Source organism: Sorex fumeus, unplaced genomic scaffold (assembly GCF_029834395.1).
Source record: "Sorex fumeus unplaced genomic scaffold, SorFum_2.1 ptg000018l, whole genome shotgun sequence".
Classification (NCBI taxonomy): domain Eukaryota; kingdom Metazoa; phylum Chordata; class Mammalia; order Eulipotyphla; family Soricidae; genus Sorex; species Sorex fumeus.
This window is the reverse complement of record NW_026606075.1, coordinates 33,832,769-33,857,637: the sequence shown is the minus strand read 5'-3', so window position 1 is coordinate 33,857,637 and position 24,869 is coordinate 33,832,769. Positions and strand designations below refer to the sequence as shown.

At 39.0% G+C, this 24,869-nt stretch overlaps 1 protein-coding gene across 4 annotated transcripts in view; it reads left to right on the top strand.

The window, feature by feature from the left end:
• The window catches only part of ERBIN (erbb2 interacting protein), a 112,583-nt gene extending 93,307 nt beyond the window's left edge, over positions 1 to 19,276 (top strand). For 2 of the 4 annotated variants that reach the window (XM_056112676.1, XM_056112673.1), the window contains exons 22-27: positions 3,955 to 4,098; positions 7,086 to 7,202; positions 9,073 to 9,282; positions 12,743 to 12,835; positions 13,235 to 13,309; positions 14,948 to 19,276. In XM_056112676.1, the coding sequence (XP_055968651.1) occupies positions 3,955 to 4,098; positions 7,086 to 7,202; positions 9,073 to 9,282; positions 12,743 to 12,835; positions 13,235 to 13,309; positions 14,948 to 15,055 (747 nt within the window). In that variant the 3' untranslated portion in view covers positions 15,056 to 19,276. The remainder of the gene's footprint in view (positions 1 to 3,954; positions 4,099 to 7,085; positions 7,203 to 9,072; positions 9,283 to 12,742; positions 12,836 to 13,234; positions 13,310 to 14,947) is intronic. The other 2 variants (XM_056112675.1, XM_056112674.1) reach the window with 2 other exon arrangements.
• Positions 19,277 to 24,869: the final 5,593 nt, after the last annotated feature.

Here is a 24,869-nt window from a genome sequence, read left to right as displayed (position 1 = left end):
ATAACCTCGCACTCTGCTATTTAGCTAATTGTATAAGTAATTTAAGACTCTTGCAGACTCAGATCTTTCATCTGCAAAATAGAAACAATTAAAAGGAACTACTTTAAGATTTCTTTAAAAATGACATGAGGCAAAGAGATGTAGCTCAGTATTAAATAAATAAAGTACATGCTTTTTATGCACAAAACTTTGGTTCAAGCCTCAGTACAAAAACAATTTAAAGGAGCTAGAACGATTGCACTTGGTTTGCATGCAGCCCACCAGGGTTCAGTACCCGATACCACATATGGTCCCTTTGAGCCTTATCAGGAGTGATCTTTAAGCTCAGAGCCAGGAGTAAGTGCTGAGGACTGGTGATTTTTGGGCTCCGACATCCTTTCCCCCCAAAATAGTTTTTTGATATTAAAAATAAGTTTTAAATAAATGAGTTTATATATAGCACTTGGAGTAGCGCCTGCATATAGCTGTCATAAGAATGTTCATTACTGTTATCTTCCTCATTGCAGTATTAAAATTAATACTTTTATTTATTCCATCAAAGTGCTTGATTGGTGTCTAGGGAGATAGTACAGTGGGTAAGGTGCTTACCTTGCACACGGCTGACCCGTGTTCGATCCCCAGCATCCCATATGATCCCTAAGTCCCACCAGGAGCGATCGTTGAGCACAGAGTCAGAAGTAACCCCTGAATATAGCTGGATGTGACCCAAAAAGAAACCAGTAAAGAACAAAAAGGAAAATTTATTATGCTACTGAAATAAGAAATAGCATCTATAATCAAAATTTTAATAACATATATGAAAGTGCTTTTTAGAAAATTGAGGTAGTATCTGTTGTGTGCCCTGTATGAATTTCTCATTAATACATTTTATTTACAGTAATACCATTATCACTATTTTATACTTCTCTTTTTTTTTAATGGAGTACTGCTATTTATTCAGCCACTGACTAGACTGATTGAATTGTGCATAAACTCCACCTTACTTTTTTTTTCCATTTTTTATAATTTTATTTATTGAATCACCGTGAGAACAGTTACCAAGCTTTCGGGTTTAAGTCTCGGTCATACAATGAAACACCCATACCTTCACCAGTGCCCATTATCCATCACCAAAATCCCCAGTGTACCCCCATCCCACACACTCCCTCTAGCTGTAGGGCAGATGATTTCCACATCACTCTCTCTATATTTTGATTACATTCTACATTTTGACACCACACCCACCATTATTATTTGGGATATTACCCCAACACTCAGATCTGCCGAAAAGGCAACATATGCTTCTCTTTCAAACGCTCTGATTAAGGACCTGATTGATGTGTGGCTCAACAATATCTTGTATGTGTAGGACCCCAGGTTTGATCTAGCATCACACCACCAACAACAAAAAAAGTAACAGTAGTAATAAGTTTGTTGAGTGCCAGAAACTATCACTTATGAATGTGGTTTGTATTTTTATAGCAGTCTTATAATATTTTTGTTTTATTATTTTGTTTTTATCCCACTTTGCATTCAGGAAATGGAGAAAGAAATTAGTGAAGTAACTTTCAGGATGATGCACATGTCACATGCTAAAGAGGATGCAAAAAATTTTTGCTTAGTGTACGGGTCACAATGAGGAACCACTGTTGTTTCCTGAGCACAGAACTGATACGACATGAGAGGTGTTTCAGGAACCTCTCTCTGGCCGAAGTTAGGATGAAATTAGTTAGAGGTACTTTAGAAGAATATGTCTGAGTGGTGATTTAGCTCAGTGGTGAGTTGATGGTTTGCCTGTGTGAGGAGCCCCTGAATTTGGTCCTTATCACCATTTAAAAAATTTTTATTTTCACTAATAAAGCACAGGTTAGAGTCACAGTGAGAATGAATGTGTGTGTGTGTGTGTGTGTGTGTGTGTGTGTGTGTGTGTGTGTGTCTGTTATAACTGTTTTGTTTGGAGGAGGTTAGGAGGTAAGATCCATGTAGATTTCAGGGACAGGAGAGATATTACAGTGGATAAGGTACTTGCATACAGCTGACCTAGGTCCAATTCCTGTCACCACTTATGGTTTCCCTGAGCCCCACCCGGAATGATCCCTGAGTAAAGAGCCAGAAGTAAGACTTGACCACCACTGACTGTGACCCAGGGAAAAGAAAAGAAGTCAGACCTGTTCTGAGCATTAGTCTTCTTGGTCAGTGAGATATTTATAAAAACATCTGTGGACCATTGAGAGAGCTCAGTAGGCAGAGCACGTGCTTTGCATGTGGGCGTCCCAGAAGAAGTGCTGAGCACCACATTCCTTTGCACTGTCATTTATGGCCCAAAACCAAAAAAAAAAATAATAAATTAAGCCAAAATAACCTTAAATGTGTGTTTAAAGATGACAGAAATTCTTTCAAGATCTATATATTATTAAGGATCAAAACACTCAACAGCATGCTAAAACTCTGCATAAAATAGCATAACCTCTAATTTATACTGCCATATTCTTATTCTGTGTGAAATAGTTTGGAAGGTACCGATCTAGCCTCCTAAGTTTCATTTTTCTTTAATTATTACTTTTAAAATTCACAGAATAACTGAAAAGTGTATGTTGTAACTTTATAGATCCCTTTCCTTCTGGAGTGCCATATTTAAATTTCTTGGTACCAGATGTCAACTTCACAATCTGGAGAAGGCGTATGTTTGCCAAGACTAACATGGAAATGCTTGTCACAGTCTATGCTAGTACTAATTGATCTTTACTATGTTTCTCAGTAACAAGCCAACTGAAAGTAATAAAGTTTTTCTCAGATTTGTCATTAGACCCAATCAGCAGGGTCTGGGACAGACAATGATTAAGGCAGTTCCAGCATCTCCGCACCACCAGTCTGGCCCCGGTGTTCTGGCACCACAGAGCCAGGCCACATCATGTTTTCAAACTCTTACATTGAACCACTGACCAGACTGACTGAGAATCACAGGGTGAGGCTCCCAGGTCTCTTGAGCACCACTTGAGAATCCTCCTCCCCCCCTTACCCCCAAGAGAAAAGAGGAAAAAATTAAGCAGCAGAGGCCACTACAAACTCCTGTAGTATAATCACTAACATCTCTGTTTGGAAAAATTTTTCCCTGTGTATTTTTCTGTTTGGGGGTATTTTTTATTTTTTTATTAATTGTAGAGCAATGGGAGACTTAAGAATTCATGTTTGGGGTCTTTTTTTTAATGTACTAAATCTGGGGCTGGAGAGATAGTACAGTGGGTAGGACGCCTGTGTTGCACGACGCCATCCCAAGTTTCATCCCAGCATCCCATATGGTCCCCCCCACCAGGAGTGTGCCTGAGTACAGAGCCAGGAGTAAAGGTGATGTTGTAGCATCACCAGGTGTGTCCCCAAAACAAAAGTTCTAAAATTGTGTTAATGTTAAAAGTATTCCTTAATGTAAAATATTTTTTATATTTGGAAGATAATTTTTAAGGAAATTGCAATAGCCACAGCTAGGTTTTTTTTGCAAATATATTTGTGCTATATTGTGTGTTTAAAGTTCATTTAATAAGATAGTTTCTTTAAAACGAAGCAAACTCTAAAAATTAATTTTGAATTAGAAGTTACTTGCTGGTAAAATTTATTTTCACGGAGAAATGAGTTTATATTCCATGTAAAACTACCTATCAATAAGATGATGCCGATTTTCTGACAAGTTTCTTCCAAAATGTATTTCAGTAGAATGAAGAAAACAACATAAAAGAGATTTTATGTTTGTACTTAGTGTTTACATGTCTAACTAGTTGTATTCACGTGTAATGTATTTGTATATGGTCATGTTAATATATGGCAAATAGTGCCATTTTCTTTCACTGGCACTAAAGATTCAGTGTTGCATGGTATTTCTGAGTGATACGGGGACTTGTAAATATTTCTGTGTATATAACCTGTCTTGTGAATTTTGCATGCTGCACTAATCTCTGTTAAATCTGTCCCCTCTTTATTCAGAGCATGCTGTCAAGGTCCTTTAATTCCAATTTTACTGCTGTAAGCAGCTTTCACTATGGCAGCTCTAGGGATCTGCATGGCAGCCAAGGTAGTCTTGCCTTGAGTGTTGCAGACGGAAGAGGTTCTGGTGGGCACATTTTCCGAGTGAGTACCCGTGGTAGATCAGTACTTTTAGTACATAGAAGAGGGGGGAAAGCCCATATTTTATTGTTGTTATAGCATATATTTTTACTGTAGATTAGATTCCTAGATATTATCATTAGATATTATCTAAAACTTACTCAACTCTAATTTAATCTTTTATCTCATAATTAGATTTCTTAAATATTTGATTCAGGTTTTGTTTTTTTTATTTTGGTTTTTTCTTGTTTTTTTTTTTTTTTAATCTAGAAAAGGGTGGCACTGCACTGTAGCACTGTCCTCCCGTTGTTCATCAGTTTGCTTGAACGGGCACCAGTAACGTCTCACAACAAATTGTGAGACTTGTTGTTACTGTTTTTGACATATCGAATACATCACAGGTAGCTTGGTACTCTCGGTAGCTTGCTGGGCTCTCCGAGAGGGGTGGAGGAATTGAACTCGGATCGGCCAGGTACAAGACAATGCCTTACCCACTGTGCTATTGCTCCAGCTCCTAGAAAAGGGTAATAGAAATTGAGAGCTTTTTTAAAATGATTGTTCTTTGTAGCACTGTAGCAGTATCCTCCCGTTGTTCATCAATTTGCTCGAGCAGGCACCAGTAACGTCTCACAACAAATTGAGAGACTTGTTGTTACTGGTGTTTTGGCATATTGAATACGTCATGGGGAGCTTGTCAGGTTTGTGCAGGCTAGATACTCTCAGTACCTTGCCAGGCTCTCCGAGAGGGGTGGAGGAATTGAACCAGAGTCGGCCATGTCAGCCGCGTTCAAGGCAAATGCCTTACCTGTTGTGCTATTGCAATGTTTTAGTATTAAAATTAACCTGTTCTGAGACGTTGAAGCGATAGTAACAGTGGGTAGAAGTTTGCCTTGCCTATGTCCTGCCTGGCTTCAATTCCCATCACCCTATGTGGTCCCCTGAGTACCACAGATATGTTTTCCCCCATACCCAAATAAGGAAAATTTAACCTGCTCTGGGCTGGGGAAATAGGACTGGAGTATATTTTGCATGCAGGAGACCTGGGTTTGATCTTCAGAACAGCATGAACCCCTAATTACTGCCAGAAGTGTAGCACCTGAGAGTTGCCAGTGTGATCCAAAAGCCAAAATAAAAGTACATTAATTAAAATTTAATATACCTACCCTAACTCAGTATTTTAAGTCTGGGATAGTTAGGGGATAGTCCTCCCGTTGTTCATCGATTTGCTCGAGCGGGCCCAATAACATCTCCATTATGAGACTTCTTGTTACTGTGTTTGGCATATTGAATACTCTGGGTAGCTTGCCAGGCTCTGCGAGAGGGGCGAAGGAATCGAACCCGGCTCAGCCGGGCTGGCTGCGCACAAGGCAAACGCCATTCACAGAGAAGTTGTTGGGAAGAATAATCTGTGTAGAATTTGAGAATTGGTAAATAAAAAAGCAGTACCTGAAACTAAATGACATAATCACTGGATATAATTAAATGTGAGACTGTCAAGAGGGCCAGGTATTTTCCTAAATGAATGCCTCATATGTGAGGTCCTGTTTCCTGGCACCCCCAAGAAAGAGAAGAAATTATAATAAATGCCACGTCCTTTATTGCCTACATTTCAGCAAAATAAGAATGGCGAGGGAAAAAAAAATTTTTTTTAATTCTTTTTGGTAAAAGTTGAGGGTCAGATAAAAATGGGTGATTAAGAACAGAATAGCTGTGACATGGTTTTTAAAGATTTTTCTCTCCATAACTAACTTGAGGTGGTTCCATGGACTCTAATTAGCTCTTTTGTTCTACCTAAAAGACCCTTCCATCCTGAGAAGACCCTTTTTTCCTATACAACCTTAATTTTTCCCTTTACCCCAGAGCATTAGTTTCATGTTGACTATGCTGACTTTGGGGTCCGTTGCTTTTTCCCTAGTTCTCTGTCCCCTCTCCTTGTTTTTATACGTTGCTGACACTACTTTGCTATGTTCTAGGGTAGGAACAGTTTCCTGCATTGTTTTGTTCTGAGCTGGGCCTTACCTTTTCCTTTGCCTTTTGTCACTGACCACTGCAGGGTTTATGCTAGGCTAATAGCAGCAATCATTTTGTAACTGAACAGTTGCAAATAGGGAGAGGCAAGTGATCGACTCTTTCTGGTGCTCATTCTAGTTGAATCCATGAAATAAAGATCAGAGCTTTTACTAAGAATTGGTGATAATCTTTATAGTCATCTGGAACAATTGTTTTTTCCATATTCTTTACTATTATTTCTTATTATTCTTTAGTTCACACCCTTTGAGTCTGTTTCATTTTCATTTATAATATGCTTGTTTTTGTAAAGACTAGGTAAACATACTTGTACATTTCAACTTGTTTACATTTAAAGTTGTGAACTAAATTATTATAAACATTCCAAGAACAAATTTTAAAAATGGAGAAGGAAAATATTTATTACAGAAATACATAGAGTTAGACCAAACCACATAAATATACTGAGTCATGGTTTGAACGGTGAACTGTGCGTTCTATATCTGCTGTAGGTATGGATTCTAAGATTAAGTTATGTGCCCCCTTAGGTTTATATGTATCAAAATGAATGAGATTGCGTATTTTTTAATATGATGGAGAAGTTTGTATTCTCTATATTGCCAGCCATACACTATTTAGAAAGCAACAGTAGTGCTTTTTATCACAGTGTCTTTCATTTTCTGTTAGTTTGGAAGTCAGCTAAAGGATCAGATATTTTCCCATTTTGTAGTGACAGAAAATTGATATGTAACACTGCTGATTCTGTCTGTCATAATGATCTGCTACATGTTTATATTATGAAATGATTACTGCCATAAAATTAGTCAACATCTCTCATAGGAGTACTAATATTGATGACAGGTAATGTAACATTTTATTTGGTTCTTCATCTTTCTTTCCATTATCTAGTGATATTTTTTCCTAATCATTTTCCAAGTGTCATTTTGATTTCACATCTTAAAAGATCATTCTTTGTTTAATTTTTATTTCCTCCTCATTTGAAGCATCCTCAGACATCCTGTCCAGGCGATCCTTGTCAAGATGATGTGTTCATTTCAGGACAGAACTACTCAGCAGCTACACTTAGTCACAGAGATGTGTCTCCAGACAGCTTGATGAAAGTAGGTGCTCAGGAAGTGAAATAGTGTCTGTGAGCCTGCTGTATTTTACAACTTTTGAATTAAATACTCTGTACATTAACACTAAAAAGACTTTTTGGTGATTCTCTTCCCCCCCCCCCCCCCCCCCCCCCGGTTAATAAGGGTTTTTTCTTTTGTTTTGTTTGCTTTTTTAAAGGGTCACACCTGGCGATGCACAGGGGTTACTCCTGGTTCTGCACTCAGAAGTTACTCCTGGCGGTGCTCAGGGGACCATATGGGATGCTGGGAATTGAACCCGGGTCGGCCACGTGCAAGACAGATGCCCTACCCGCTGTGCTATCTCTCCAGCCCCGAGGGTTTTATTTTTAATTATTGAGAATTTTTTAATAGAATTTCACTCTTACATGCTGTTTCTCAGTACTTTCCAGAATTTTTTCCTACACTCACCAGTTATGTTATTGTTTAAATTTATAGCGATCACATTACTTATTATATCATTTGAATTAGTTTTCTGGGCATTCCTAGTAACGGACCTATTTGGAGAGTTTAAAGACAAATCTGCCATAAATTATTTGAGACTGTTTTATCATTACTAAAGGCATTTAAAATATAATTACAAATCACTTTGAAAATCTTTTGTATGGCTATAAATTTAGTATGAAAGCAAACATCACTACATCACCAATTCAAAATTCTTTCTCAGAAATTCTTTATAAACTTACTCCATAAGCCTGATAAAACAAGCTATAGTTATAGTATAGCTATAGTTATAGTATTGTGTTACATAAAATTGGCATTGTTCTTGAAAGTCAGTTCGGCCATATATGTTCAGACATATCTCTTTGTTTTACCCTTGTTTTCTGTTTTTATTGAACTGAACTATTATCTAGAGCTTCTTTTTCTTTTGTTTTTAAATCCATTTTGTGACTTAAATTTCTAAGTTTCTTTTATGCTTTTTGTTCTCATGAGCCACCTGCTAGTCTTGGCTCAATATATTCTTTGGGCATTTGTACTATTGTGGAATGTCAAGACAACCAAGCATATCTAGGTATTAGAAAGTCTTAATGGATCAGAAGTTTGGGGCTAGAGAGAGAACGCCGTGGAACCAGGTTTCTTTTGCTTTTGAAAGATTCTTTACACTTAGCAGAATAAGGCATTAGGCACATTTCCACAAAGATAATTTTAAAAGGATGGAGAAAAAGCTTAAAGCACTGAGATCATACTTTTAATACAGAAGGCCTGGGTTTGATTCCCAATTGTTCATGGCACCCTGAGTACAGAGCCATATGTGGACCCCCCTCATATACATATATTCATTAAAGGTAACTCAGGGCCAGAGAGATGGTACAGTAATTATGGCACTTGTCTTACATATAGTCAACCCAGGTTTAATTTCTGGCACCCTAAATGGTCCCCGGAGCCCACCACAAGTGATCCCTGAGTGCAGAACCAGAAATAAGGCCTGAGCATCACCAGGTGTGGCCCCAAAATAAATTTTCAAAAATAAAACAAAGGTAATTCCAACAGCAAAGTAATAGTGTTTCAAATAGTTTGTCAAACAAATTATAATGCCATGGCAACTTATTTGTTGCTAATATACTTTGTGTATTAATTCAAATTGGTGAAGTTCTATCACCAAAATTGCTTTGTTTTGGAAAAAAAGGCACCAGTAAATGCATCTTTCAAATATATATGAGAGACTTATTTTGGAAAAACTTTACTAATGCGCTTTCTTAAATATTTTTATCAGTGTAAAATCTTAGTGAAAAATTAGTGTGAGTGTCATGTGTATGGTTTAGAATGTTAAATACTAGTGCTTTTGTAATGCAGCAGGAAGAAAGCCCAAATATTTGTGATAAGATATTTTAAGACACTTTTATGTTTTTCTTAGATTCCTTTGAGTAATGGACAGATGGGCCAACCTCTCAGGCCTCAGGCAAATTATAGTCAAATACATCACCCCCTTCCTCAGGCATCTGTGGCAAGGCATCCCTCTAGAGAGCAATTAATTGATTACTTGATGCTGAAAGTGGCCCACCAGCCTCCATATACACAGCCCCATTGTTCTTCTAGACAAGGCCATGAACTGGCAAGGCATGAGGTAAGAATAATCAATATTTTAAATATGATCCTAAGCTTTTAATTAATTTTAGTTTAATCATTAGTAATACATTCTTAACAGTAGTATTAAAAGTTTTGTTTCATGTTGTCTATAAGCTGTATCCTGGTTTTTTTTCCCCCTTAAATTTTTATTAGTGAAACACCATGAGGTACAGTTGTAGACTTACAGATTTTTGTGCTTGGGTTTCAGTTATACAATGATCGAATACCCATCCCTCCACCACTGCCCATTCTCCACCACCACCAGTCCCAGTATCCCTCCCACCTCCCCATTCCCCCATCCCACCCTGCCTCTGTGGCAGGGCATTTCCTTTTGTTATCTCTCTCCTTTTGAGTGCTGTGGTTTGCAAAATAGACATTGAGTGGCAATCTTGTTCGGTCTAGAGTATACTCTCATCACGCATTTCCCATCCTGAGAGGAGCCTCCCAACACCCTTTATTTGGTGCTCCCTTCTCTGTCTGAGCTGCCTTTTCCCCTAGCGTGTGTGGCTGTCCTCAAAGACGTGGAGTAATTCTCCTGGTACTTATCTCGGCCATTCTTGGGTGTTAGTTTCCTATTTTGTTACTTTATGTTCCCCAGATGAATGCAATCTTCCTATGTCTGTCCCTTTCTTTCTGACTCATTTCGTTTAGCGTGATACTTTCCATTAGTACCACTTGTATATGAATTTCATCACTTTATCTTTTCTAACAGCTGCATGGTACTCCATTGTGTAGACGTACCAAAGTTTCTTTAACTAGTCATCTGTTCTCAGGCACTCAGGTTTCTTCCAGTTTCTGGCTATTGTAAAGAGTGCTGCAATGAACAAACAAGTGCAGGTGTCACTTCAACTATACTTTTTTGCCTCTCTGGGATATATTCCCAGAAGTGGTATTGCTGGGTCAAATGGGAGCTCAATTTCTAATTTTTTGAGGATCGTTCATACTATTTTCCAAAAGGGCTGAACCAGTCGACATTCCCATCAGCAGTGAAGGAGAGTCTCTTTTTCGCCACATCCGCACCAACACCGGTTGCTTTTGTTCTTTTGGATATGGGCCAGTCTCTGTGGTGTGAAATGATATCTCATTGTTGTTTTGATCTGCATCTCCCTGATAATTAATGATGTAGAGCATTTTCTGATGTGCCTTTTAGCCATTTGGATTTCTTCTTTGAGAAAGTTTCTGTTCATTTCGTCGCCCCATTTTTTTTTTAATTGTCCGACCTTTTTTTTTTTTTTAATTAGTGAGACATCATGAGGTACAGTTGTGGACTTACATATTTTTGTGCTTGGGTTTCAACTACAGGATGAAATACCCATCCCTCCACCAGTGCCCATTTCCCACCACCATGGATCCCAGTATCCCTCCCACCCCCCATCCTTCCCATCCCACCCTGCCTCTGTGGCAGGGCATTCCCTTTTGTTCTCTCTCTCTTATTGGGTGTTGTGGCTTGCAAAAAAGGCAATGGGTAACAATCATGTTTGGTCTATAGTCTACTTTCAGCATGCTTCTTCCATCCTGGGAGGATCCTCCCAACACCTTTATTTGGTGTTCCCTTCTCTATCTGAGCTCCCTTTTCCCCTAGCATGTGTGGTTGGCCTCCAAGCCATGGAGTAAAATTCCTGGTACTAATCTCTCATTGCCCCATTTTTTTGATGGGGTTGGTTGTTTTCTTCTTGTGGAGTTCAATCAGTATTTTGTATATCCTTGATATCAACCCTTGTTGGATGTGTATTTGGCGAATATCCTTTCCCATTCTGTAGACTGTCTTTGTATTTTGGTCACTGTTTCTTTTGAGGTGCAGAAGCTTCTTAGTTTAAAATAGTCCCGTTTGTCTATCTCTGTTTTCACTTGCTTGGCCAGTGGCGTGACATCTTTGAAGATACCATTAGCTTCAATGTCATGGAGGGTTTTGCCAACTTTGCCTTCAGTGTACCTTATGGTTTCTGATCTGATGTTGAGGTCTTTAATCCATTTTGATCTTACTTTTGTACTTGATGTTAGTGTATCCTGTTCTTGATTAATCAGCATAAAATATCAATATTGATGTTTTGGGCATAATTATTTTCTTTTGAGTGATCATTTTTCCCAAACCAACTGATGATACTCCTCTAGTAATTAGGCCTTCTTCAAGGAAAAAATATGAGTGGTATATTATACTTTGCTATTTTGACACTTGGATTTTGATGTTGACTATAGTCTCCAAACTATTTTGAGAGTTAAATCTTTCCAGAGTACTAAAAACGTCCCTGGTCATCACTGCAACATAGACTTTACATGCTGGCATCTCGGATTCAATTCCTGCCAATGCGTGACACCCCTTGAGCATCAACTGGAGAGAATTCTAAGCACTGATATGGGAGTAGTTCTCAAGTATCATCAGTTGTAGTCAGAAAACAAGAGTCACCAATCATACATTCATTTTATTTGATAGTTTGTTGTTGATAAAATATTAGAAATTTTGGTAGGAATTGAATGCTTTATTAAACTAGTTGAGTGAGTCTCTGGGGAAAAGGAATATTTTATTTTTAAAAAAGTTTACTTCCAGGGCTGGCGCAATTGCACAGTGGGTAGGGCTTGCATGCCTTGCACACAGCCAACCCAGGTTCAATTCCCAGCATCCTATATGGTCCCCCTAGCACTGCCAGGAGTAATTCCTGAGTGCATGAGCCAGGAGTAACCCCTGTGCAATGCCGGGTGTGACCTAAAAAGCAAAGAAAAAAAAAGTTTACTTCTTAGTTATAAAAGTTATTACAGATTTGCTTCCCAGTACCCCAAATGGTTCCACCCTGAGCCCACCAGCCATGATATCAGAGTGCAGATCCAGTAGTAATAAGTTAGCTCTGAGCAGAACCTGGTGTAGCACAAAAAGAAAAGAAAACATCTAACAGACACAGATAATATGAATTTAAATGTACCACAAATGAAAACTGATAATAACATGTTTGAGGTTTATACTTTATTGTCATGAAATTCTCTGATGCCTAAAAATTGTAAGGTAGGGACCAAGGAGAAGTACAATGGGCTAGGCACTTGCCTTTCACATAACCAACCAAGGGTTCATCCTTGGCACATCATATGGAACCCCAAGCACCGCTAAGAGTTATCTCTGACCACAGAGCCAGAAGTAAGCCCTAAGCACCATCGAATGTCACCCAACCTCCCCCAAAATACACATATGTAATAAGGTCAACACTTGATTGGTCATAAAGTCAGCAGTATGTTAAATGAGGAGCTGTGCTTTTAACTCACTAGTTTATTAATGCAATATTCCACTAGTTTAATAATGCAAAATTACAATTGTAATTTCAATTCATCTGCTCAAATATTTATTTTATACAAACTTTACATGTGTCTCTTTGCTTGAACTTAATTCAACCAACATTTATAATGTAGATGTTCAAATGTGTTTAATCTTTTTGAAATAGTAATAGTACATTTTCTTTTCATGTTAATTTTAGATTTGTGTAAGGATTGAAAAAGATCCAGAACTTGGATTTAGCATATCAGGAGGTGTTGGGGGTAGAGGAAACCCATTCCGACCTGAAGACGATGTGAGTTTTGTTTATGTAACCTTGGAATAGCCATAAATGTTTGTTTACTAATTTAATACTTATTTAGGTTAAAATAACTTTTAAATTTTCCTCTTTTATTCATTTGTTTTGGAATAGTTCAAATGTATAGTAAACAAACCAAATTTTAAATGTTATGTCATGGAATGATTTGTAATTTTGCTGTTTGCTGCATATCTACAGAAAAAACTTTATTCCTTTAACCAAAATCACAGGTGTATTATTAGATATAAAAATAAAATTGGGTTATCACAGTACTCTTAATAGGCATCGGAGACTTGTACCATGATTCAAATATTTGCAAACGGATTGCCCTTTGATATTCTGTTATTTATACATACTGTTTTCCCATTGAATAATTTTTTTTTATTGTTGCTAAAGGGTATATTTGTAACAAGGGTACAACCTGAAGGACCAGCATCAAAATTGCTGCAGCCTGGTGATAAAATTATTCAGGTAATTTTTTTTTCTTTATAGAGTCTACCTCATCAAAAATTGTTAAATGCCATATTTGAAAATAAGCATTTTATGAAATATATCTGTAAGTATGTATGAAGTGCCAGGGATATGCCTCAGTGCTTATGCAATGCATGTAGAAGGCCCAGTTTGATCCCCAGCAATCCATGATTCCCCACATACTGCCAGCAGCAGTCCCTGTGCAGAACTGGATATAGCCCAAAAACCGAAAGGAGGGGATGAAATGATCTTCTTTGTGGTGTATGATCTTTAAAGAATTTAAATCAGAGGCCAGAGCCATATAGCAGTGGGTAGGGTACTTGCCTTGCATGCTTCTGACCGAGATTCAATCCCCAGCACCCTGAGCCCACCAGGAGTGGTCCCTAAGCTCATAGCCAAGAGTCAACCATGAGGGACAGGGAGAGGCAACAACTGTACTGGAGGGAAGATCAGACAGGAAGAACCAGTAGTACTGAAAGGTGGTTAAGTGTTATGTGTGAAACCCTATCAGCAGCAGTACAGTAAACCACATGGAAAAAATTACTTGTTTTTAAAAAAGTGTCCCTTGTAGAGGCAGACTGGTGAGTGGAAAGCAAAATAGGGGAGAAGGGGAAATTGGTTGAGGGAAGAGGGCACTGGTGAAGGGATTGGTATTGAAATGGAGCATGCCTGAAACCCGATCGTGAGTAACTTTGTAATTTCATGGTGATTAGGCCCTGAGCACTGCTGGGGATGGGACAACCACCTCCCACTCCAGCCACCAAAAAAAAACAAAAAAAACAGCGGGTAGGGCGTTTGCCTTGCACGCAGCCAACATGGCCGACCCGAGTTCGATTCCTCCGCCCCTCTCGGAGAGCCCGGCAAGCTCCCCGTGATGTATTCGTTATGCCAGACACAGTAACAGCAAGTCTCAAGATGGAGACGTGACTGGGCCACTTGAGCAAATCGATGAACAACGGGAGGACAGTGACAGGACAGTGATATATTTTAATCATTTGAGGCAGCCAGAACTATGTGGTATATAGTAAAACCTCAATCATTTTTTAGACTAAATTATAAAAAGTGTAATGTTCTTGATCTAATTATCCCTAGGCAGTGAGAAAGCTAGACCTGTGCTCCATTCTTCTTTTTTTTTATTCATTTATTTTTTCCTATAACTGGACTTTTATTTATTTATTTATTTATTTTTGCTTTCTGGGTCACACTCGGCAATGCTCAGGGGTTACTCCTGGCTCATGCACTCAGGAATTGCTCCTGGCGGTGCTCAGAGGACCATGTGGGGTGCTGGGAATCGAACCTGTGTCGGCCATGTTGGCTGCGTGCAAGGCAAAAACGCCCTACCCGCTGTGCTATCGCTCCAGCCCCACATTCTTCTTAAAACTTCGTGGTCTCATTTGCATACAGCACCATGTACCTAACACTAAGAGTCATCTGAAAATGTGGGCAAGACATAGGTGCCACCGTCCAAGATTGTATTTTCATAGATAAGGGAGTAGAACCCTTGTTTTTAAGTAGCTGAAATGATTCTTACTTTCTGCCACATGAAAGTATGTCATATGAAGTATTTGTCAAAATTTTAAGTACAGAGATACAAGTTACTATGAAATTTTTTTTGTAAAAACTTTTTTTGTTTTATAGGCAAATGGCTACAGTTTCATTAATATTGAACATGGACAAGCAGTATCCTTGCTAAAAACTTTCCAGAACACAGTTGAACTCATCATTGTACGAGAAGTTTCTTCATAAGCGCTATGGATTGCAAAAGGGGAAGACAGCAAGATTCATTGGAATAGACTTGCAGGGGAAATTAATATTTTGACTATTTTTATATATAAAGAACTCAAATTATGTACAAATTTGTACATTAATGAATTAAGGAACTTGTGGTTAGAGGGAAAGAACCACTGTATAGTATATAGGGGAGACTGTTGAATTCATACCGTTTAAATTTCTTGTTGGGTTTTTAAACAACAATCAAGGATACAAAAGCAAACATGTGTTTTTGTATAGAGTGTAGGTTTATTTTTGGATTTCATACACATGACTCTGCAAGGCTCTAGTTAGCCTTCATTGTAGTCCAGAGACAAATGGCAGAGCTCTCTGTCTCATAGCTTATATGTTCTTATTTTTATTCAACTGGTATTAATGTTTTTTTGTTGAAACATTTTTTTTTAAATGTGGGCAAGAGATTTGAAGTGTTGGTTTTTGCTATGTGCATATTGAATTGAAGAGTGAGTAGGTGAAGGTGGTGCTGGTGGATTCACTTTCCAAGGCCAGATTAAAACAGTTAATTCCTATAAAAATCTGGAAGCAAAGAATGAATAAAAAACTGTTCCTGTGTTTTTTAAATAGAATAATGCAATAAAAATGTAATGTCTTTGTAAAGAAATTTTAAAAAGACAATAATTGCATTTTATGAACTACAGGATTTGTTGTCATCATCATTGACAGTACATTTGCTACTGGTGGTTTCAGTTTTTAATTTTTCATAACAAAATTTTTAACTCTACTATAGATGCTTGTCCATGCATTTTTGTGCTATGGAAATCCCCTGATCTTTTTGCAAATGGCAGTACTTAAAATCTGTTTTATGATTAGTACTCCATTTTAATCATGTTATAAATTTTATTTTAAGCAGCAAATGATACTAAAATGGCCAATTTTAATGATTATGCTGTTGTACCATAAAATACAAGATTAGGAAAACTGCTTGATTTTTATTTGGCCTCACATTGCCTTGGCAAAGTAAAAGGAAATAATACGCGTGGAGCTAGGAAACCAAAGCGAGTTTATGAAGCTGGCCCAGTGATAGAGAGTTGCTGCGGAGAGCTGGCGAGCAAAGGGGTAGGTCCGCAAGGCCTACCAGCGTGTAGTGATGTTTAAATAAAGGGCTGTTCCTACAAGTGACATTAATGTGAATTCAGCGCTTCAGAGTCTTTAAAGGGTTTCTAAGTGTATTTGTATAATAGTGTTTTACCACCAACTGCCTTTGTTCTTCGTTAGTGTAACAAATACTTGATAGTTGATTAATTTTGTTTACCCAAGCAATTTTACTTGTGTTCTCTCTGTGTAATCAAATAAAAATTGAATAACATGCAATGATAGGAATTAATGCATGGTATTTGGACCAGATTAAAGTGCCATAGAAGACCAATAACTGTTTTTAGTCAAGGCTGGTTTGGAGCCTTTCGTTAGAGCAATATCAGTTACTGCAATTTATTTTTAATTACTAAGATATATAGTTTTGAGATTTTTAATCTGTTATGATCGTTCTTCAGTCTGATTTTGATCAGGACTTTTATAGGACTAGCAAAAACAGCAATCTACATTTTGCAAATGAATCAAAGTTGTCCTTTCTTGCTAGACAGAGTAAGTAGGCAGTACTTTTAAAACTACGTGAACTCAAATATTGCCCTTCTTTTAAGATGTCACCAATTGGTCGTACTGTATAGTTTTAATAATGATTGAAACCCTTTAACAACTCTTTGTAAATTTTAACTCATTTTAGTTGATTTTCAGTAATATTTACATAGGAATTGATTTTTATGAATATAGTAGAAAATGTGCTGTATTTTGATAAAATTCATTTATTGTATGTGTGTTGTAATCTCTTTAAAAAAGAATGACAAACAGCTTCTTTCAGACAAGCCTCGGTGTTCACTTTGTTCAGTTTATTTTAAAATACTAATAACATTATTGGTTTCCATCAACCTTCACAATCGAGTTTTGCCTTTATAAGGGATACATAAAATAATTATAATTATGATGTTTTTCAAGTACTTTACCTTGAATCAGATACATATTTTGAATCAGATCACAGACTATAGTTTTGGAAATGGATGTAAGCCACGAAAACAGTTGATTATCAGCAATCAATCTTTAATTTCATTGTCTGCATATTATATTGAAATATTAGTAGTGTGCTAACGCTGTAGCTCAGTAGTAGAGCACTTGCCTTGATGTGCACCTGGTGTTAATTGCTAAGATTTTATTCTGCCCTAATTTTTTAAAATCAATGATTAAATTTTAACATTCTTCTAACTAAAAATCTAATAATAGCTAAAAATTTTTGAACTTAAATAGCAAAAGATTTATAATGCTGGTTCTTCAAAATTTGAAAAGTAAATCTGAGGAAATGAAGAAATCATTTATAGCTATAGGCTATACCCATAACTGACTATTTTAATAAGTATCATGTATCAAAACATCAATACCAAAACTGCCTCTTGTCTTAACAGAAATTTGATGATCCTAAATTTTTAAGTCTTAATTAAAATTATTATTAAAATTATATGTTCAGAATAATTTACTCAGCTTGGAATTGGGGATCATAATTTCATCTAACTACAAAATTCTAAAATTCCCTACATATTTATTTTGTACATATTTTTTTCAACCTTTTGGGCCTAAAGGTGTGTATATTCTTAAATTCTTTTAAGCACTTATGTTACTGTAAGGAGAACTACATTTTAAATATTAATTTACAGTACTTAAAAATCCCATTAGCAGCTGTGTACTGTTTTATCAGTGAGCATTTATAAACATTCTATTTTTTTAATATATCTAGACTATTTGAAGTAACAGTAAATAGGTAATAAATACTGTTGTATAAAGTTGTGTGATTTATTTTATGAAGTTTAGAGTGTAATGCTGTCATAAAAAGAAATATACTGTTATTTTCTTTGATCATTCAAGCCCTTATCTTTCTGGGTTTGGAGGACATGTAGTTTACTACCTCAAATTAATGCTTATACTTCTACAGAGACCATTGAGATGAAAAAATGTCTTTCGATCAAATGATTAGTCAGGCTACTTGGAAATTTTTTTTTCCATTCTCTGTTGAAACTTTTATTAGGTTATTTTTCTGTTTCAACATTTGATGAATTTTTTATGACACATTGAAGTACAAATTAAGACTTACGATTTGTCAGAACATTAACATACAAATTGGTGTACATCAAACAAGGTAACATTTTCCTCTTTATTCTTTGGATTGCAAAAGTAATTTAGGTTATTGAAGCAACTGGCTAAAACCTTTAGGTATTACATAAGAGCATTCCAAAAGATTAACCATATTATAGTTAAAGTTGTTATTCATTGACATTTGCAGAACATTTAAACCCGACTGAGGGGCTGGAACTATAGCACAGCAAATAGGACGTTTGCCTTGCTCGTGGCCAACTTGGGTTCGATCCCCGGCACCCCATGTGGTCCCCCGAGCACTGCCAGGAGTAATTCCTGAGTGCAGAGCCAGGAGCAACCCCTGAGCATCACCCCGAAGCAAGCAAGCAGTAAATAAATAAGTAAATAAATAAATAAACCCAACTTATAGTAAATGTTGTCATTCACAATTTTAGGAAACTTTTGAGGACTTGGAAATTCGCGTAATGAAAGCAATTTGTTAAATGTATCGTCTACCAAAATGTACAGTCTGAATATCCAGATGCATGAGAAGCCAATTCTAAACTGAGGACACTTGGGGCCCAGGAAAATGCGGGTGCATTAGTTTGATCCCAGAAATTCAGTGCCACCCCCCACACATATGCGCGCGTGCGCGCACACACACACACACACATATACACACACACAAGCACTGGTAGAGGTGGCCCAAACAACAAAAAATAAACTAAGGAAGCCTATCTAGGGAAAACATGTCAGTAAAATCTGCTCTTCTTATATTCCATAGAATGATTACTCATGAATCTTTGTGTAAGGTTATCAGTAAAGAAACTGAAGAAAAGGTATCCAGTTAAAATTTCCTTTTCAAATATAATAACTAGGGCTAGATGTCTTCCATGAAATTCTTTGTGCTAATTCTTGTTCACAGTCAACTTATATTTAATTCAATTTAATGATTAAATGTGAAAAGCTCATATAACTGGGAAAGGAAGAAGTTCAAACTGGAAAGTGATGTGCCTCCCTCCACTCCTTCATGATTCAATAAAGCTGCTTAAATTTTGCTTGCAATTTTTCCTGAATTGACTTTCCATTAGTTAGACAAATTGTATCCCTACAGAACCACAGAATGGAATTGTGCTCCTCTGTTGTCCTTGTCAGAAAACTTACACTCAAGGTAAAAATGAAAGAAAAATGCACAAAGCATGTACAAGGAGGATGAATGGTTCAGAGGATTCTTACCTTCACAACAGGCAAAACCTAATATTCCAGTGATACGGAAATGCAGAAAGTATACTTTAAAGAATATTTAATATCATGATAGGTAATAGTATTTTATCTTAACCACTGGGTAACTGAAGACAATAAATTTTACAGTATTCCTTGAAGATGAAGGGTAGGGAATCTGAATTTGATTTTTTAACACTGCCAGGACTGGCCTCTTTTTTTTTTCTCCTAAAATTGAAGGTAACAGATTAGTGAATCACAAGGAATTGTGTAGAACAGTTACCTTTAGATTTGGATTCCATGGATGTAATACAAACTGAAACGTAAAGCAAGGAACAAATGCCCTTAGATAACAAAAGACCCTTATGTTTCACCAAAATCAAATAGTCCATTGGTGAAGGAAAGATATGGATACAAAAGAGGGAAGTGGAGTGTAACACAAAGAGTAAAATGTTTGCCTTCTGTACAGCTGGCCCAGGTTCCATCCCTGGCACATCATATGGTCCCCCAGCCCACCAGCAGTGAGCCCTAAGCACTGCAGGGTGTAGCGAAAAACAAAAGACCACGCTTGATGATGTGCCAGAGGGCATATGGTATTGGGGAATCAAGCCATATTGGATTCATGCAATCAATTTCCTGGTCCTTTATTTTGGTTTGGGGGCCACACCCAGGGGTATCAAAAGCCACTCCCAGCAAATGCCCTGGGGCCACTCAGCAGTACTTGGAGAAATATGCGATGCCAGTAGTCCAACCTGGTCCTCCTACATGCAAAGCTTGTGTGCTTGTCCTTTTGAGCTATCTCCCCAGCCCTGGTTGTAGGTACTTAAGTTTTTGTGGGGTGTGGGAGAGAGTACGGAGAAAGATGGTAGAGTGGTTAAGACTTGCATGCAGCTAATCCTGGTTCAGTTCCCGAACCTCCCTAGGTGTGATCCCTGAGTATTGCTGGGTGTTGCCAACACCCAAAAACTTGAAGTTGGAAGTCATTGAATAATAACTTTCATATTATGGTACTCAAGTAAATAAATAAATTTGCATTTGACAATGACATACATAGAGTGTGACACCACTGCACTTAACATACATATTTCTATGATGAACATCTGTGATACCTCCCTTCACCTCTCTGCTACTATGAACACCATACTGGTAAGTAGCCTCACTCACACCAGGTGAAGAACCTGGATGACAGTTTCTTTACCTATGAGTACTATCATTAGGTCATACATAGTGTTAGTTTAGCAAAACGTTGCTGTGTGTTTTCGGAAACTAGGAACTTGCTTATGTTCTCACTCACTAAACTTGAATATTTTCCCATAAAATTTTGGCAACAGAATTACGTGATTTTCTGACTTTGATGAGTGTAACTGGTGTATTTTGACTGTTTTATTCATTTGATAACTAATAATATTTGACGTGCACATATGCTTGTCAGCCCTTTGGGCAAACAGGAATTTTCCTATTTCCCTTTTCTGACATTTTAAAGACTGATTTGTAGGAGTGTCTGTCTGTTCCAAAAGTAATTCTTTCTCCGTAGACATTGCAAATATCTCCTGCCTATCTGCGGTTTGGCAAAACGAAAATGCTTGGGCTTTCCAAAGGCACCTGCACATCTGTTCGAAGCCTGTTTTTATCTTGGCTTAGGGGCCGCACCCAGCAGTGCTTGTGGGCTCATTCTGATGCCATGGGGATTGCCAGTGGTGCTTGGGGCACCAGGCAGTGCCAAGGATCAGACACCATTACAAAGCTGTTCAGTTTCAGTCATACATTATCCCAACACCCATCCCTCCACCAGTGTACATTTCCCGCCACTAGTGTCCTCAGTTGCCCCCACCACTACCCCCAGCCTGCTGCCTCTGCCTCTATGACAGTTGCTCACTTGCTCTCTCTCTCTCTCTCTCTCTCTCTCTCTCTCTCTCTCTCTCTCTCTCTCTCTCTCTCTCTCTCTCCCCTACTCCCCTACTCCCTCCTTTTGGGCATTATGATTTGCTGGTGTGTAATACAAGTACTGAGAGGTCATCATGTTTGTTCCTTTTCCTACTTTGAGCACGCAGGTCTTATTCAGAGTGATCATTTCTATCATTGTCCTAGAGGTCCCTTCTTTATCCCAAATGCCTTTTCCCCCAGCACTCGAGGCAGACTTCCAACAGTGGACCAATAAATTACCTCATTATGGAAATAAGTCCTTGTATGAGAGATTACTAAAGTGTTACAGGTTAAGCCTTCTATGTTTATGTTTTGTTAATGGAGATTGGTTGCCTTCTCCAACTTGGTGTCCTATTACTGGTTTGTAAGTGCTGTAGAGTTTGAGATGTCAGGAAGTTCAGTACTTTTATCAGGAAGGTATATATTTTCAACTGCGTGGCAGCTTTGGGATGTGGACTTAACTTCCCAGGGCTTCCGGAAGGACAGAGAAGGGGCAGCGGGGAGAGATACCCAATTCTGACTCTGAGAAAACCTGAAGATCTTAGCCACAAACTTCGCATACCTGAATTTTCAACAGGTTAATTTCTCAGTGAGCTCCATCTTAAGGCGATGGAGTCTGGCCAGGGGCATGGCAGTCATTTTGGATTGTGGGAGCAAGTGGCTGCTGGGGACTCTGGGCGGGCACTGGGCTAACCTACCCCCTCCGGGGTGCCCTGGATGTCTCAGCCATGCATGGGTGTCTAAAATTTTTTTTCTGAGGCTTCTTCTCTTTCAAGATTTATGTATGAGCTGCTAGAGTAAAGCTTGTAGGTGAGCTTACATGAGGCGCCAGAGTTGGCTTGTGGGTGTGACTCCCAGATAACCTAAATTTTTGGCAGTTTAACCTCTTGGAAAACTTGATCCCGAGTTGATGGAGTCCTGGAGGCATGGCAGCGACTTGAGGGTGTCTGGAAGCCCGAGAGCACCATCAGGCAACTGATGCCCTCCCCTAGTGAGTTCAGGTCTACCCGCCAGTAGCAGGGCACCCTTTGAGCCCCACTAAGGTAGTGGTGACAGCAACCACAACCAGGACCAGGACAGACATGTTTGTTTGTTTAGGGGCCACACCTATAAGTACTCGGGGCTTAGTCTGAGTCTGTGCTCAGAGATAGTTCCAGGTGAGGCTCGGGACCAAATGGGATACAGAGGATCAAATCTGGATCAGCCAGGTGTAAGGCAAGTATACTATCAAGTACAAGTGTACCCACTGAACTATCACTTCAGCTGTGTGTATTGATTTTGTATCCTGGAACTGTATTAAAATGTGATTAGTGGGGCTGGAGCAATAGCATAGCAGGTAGGGCATTTGCCTTGCACACGGCTGACCTGGGTTCGATTTCCATCATTCCATATGGTCCTCTGAGCACCACCAGGAATAATTCCTGAGTGCAAAGCCAGGAGTAACTCCTGTGCATCGCTGGGCGTGACCCAAAAAGCAAAAATAAAATGAAATAAAATGTGACTAGTTCTAATAGTTTTTGTGTGGGGCTGGAGCAATAGCACAGCAGGTAGGGCATTTGCCTTGCATGCGGCCAACCCAGGTTCTATTCCTCTATCCCTCACACAGAGCCCAGCAAGCTACCGAGAGTATCCCGCCCACACAGCAGAGCCTGGCAGACTCCCCAGTGGTGTGTTCGATATGCCAAAACCAGTAACAAGTCTCAAAATGGAGATGTTACTGGTGCCAGCTCAAGCAAATCAGTGAACAAAGAGAGGACAGTGCTACAATGCTACAGTGTGTTTGTGAAGTCATTTGAGTTCTCTCTGTAGAAGATCATATTATCTACAAAGAGAGAGACTGTTTTCCTTCTTCCTTTGCGTTTGGATGTCTTTCTTTTTCTGGCCTGATCCGGCCAGAATCGCCAGTCCTACGTTGAGTAAGAGGGGCTGGAGGGAACTGGAGAGATGGTGTAGCAGATGCAGCGCTTGCCTTGCGTGCACCCAAGCCAAGCTTGACACCCAGCACCCGTATGTTCCCCTGAGCTCCTCCAGAGGTGATCCCTGAGCTCAGAGCCAGGAGTAGCCCTGAGAACATCTGGGTGGGGCACCAAAAACAAAGCTACTAATTGGAAAGCTACACCCAGCTGTGTGCTCTTGGCGCTCCCGGTGGTGCTGGGGAGGACCATGTTCGGGATCAAACACTGGTCTCCTGCGCACAAAGCTTGCACTTCAGTCCATTGAGTTCTCTCTCTGGCCCTCCTTTTGACTTTTGATCAGCCTGGCTAGACAATTGATCTCTTATTCAATTTAGGTGTTACAGGAGGAGGTGAGTGGGCCTACTTATTACTCAGTCCTCCTAGATAGAACAGAATGATGTGCTTTATTGCCAAATCTAACCCCCACGGCCCTTTGAGTGGGCCTGGGCAATCAACTTTGGAAGTGGGTTTATAGACACAACGCCAAGATCCAAATATTAGGCTATTCTAGCTCTGGTAGGTGTAGGTCATAAGAGTCATGGGGATTGGAGTGGAATCAGATTTATTACAATTGTGCATTTACTTTCTATTGCTCAAGAACAGACTCGGCAGTTTAAGCCTGTTTCTGTGGGTCAGGAGTCAGGGTTCAGTTCACCTGGGGAGTGTTTCCCACTGGGCTACAATCTCTGGAACAGGATGTTCTCTCCCAAGATCAGGTTGCAGCACAATTTCTTTTGAGCCCCTGAGTAATGCGAAGTTCACCTCTCTGACAGTCAGCAGTTCAAAGCCTAGCTGTTTTCTCAATAGGAGAAACAAGTCAATAGGAGAACTCTTCTCTCCCTTAAAATTTCCTTAAGAGATGGCCTGGGGGGCTGGAGTGATAGCACAGTGGGTATGGTGTTTTCCTTGCACGCAGCCATCCCAGGTTCGATTCCCGCATCCTATATGGTCCCCCAGGCACCGCCGGGAGTAATTCTTGAGTGCAGAGCCAGGAGTAACCCCAGGCTAGAATATGTGCCTACCATGTGCAAGGCCCCAAACTGTCCTAATACTGGTGATCATGACAGGTGGGGCCCTGGCTCTGTTGCCCCCTCCCCCACCCGTGGGCACAAGCACTAAACTTTCAAGTTCACACTACTCCCAAGATCACCAGGATTGATCCCTGAGTGCAGAGCCAGAGTAAGTCCTGAGCACGGTGTGACCCGCAAACAAAAAATCAATAAAAGCATCTTAAGTGGTAGATCATGTAGGTTACAAATGCCTGGCAAAGACAGCTGAAGGAACAGCTCCTGGTATGCACTGAAAGCCTGTGAAAGCATAATCAGATTTGAAAACAAAAGATTTGTTATGTACATAGTAAAGCATTCAGCCTTTGAGTTCAGTAAATATTTGTGGATAATGAATAAATATTCATGTGCAGCTCAGATGGTGACATAGCATCATAAAAACAGCAACATTTCGTATTTCTAGCACTGGACATACATTTATGGAAAAACTGACAGCAGCCAAGGAGCAAAAGTGAATCCAAAATTGGCTAATTGGCCCCATAACTATTATAA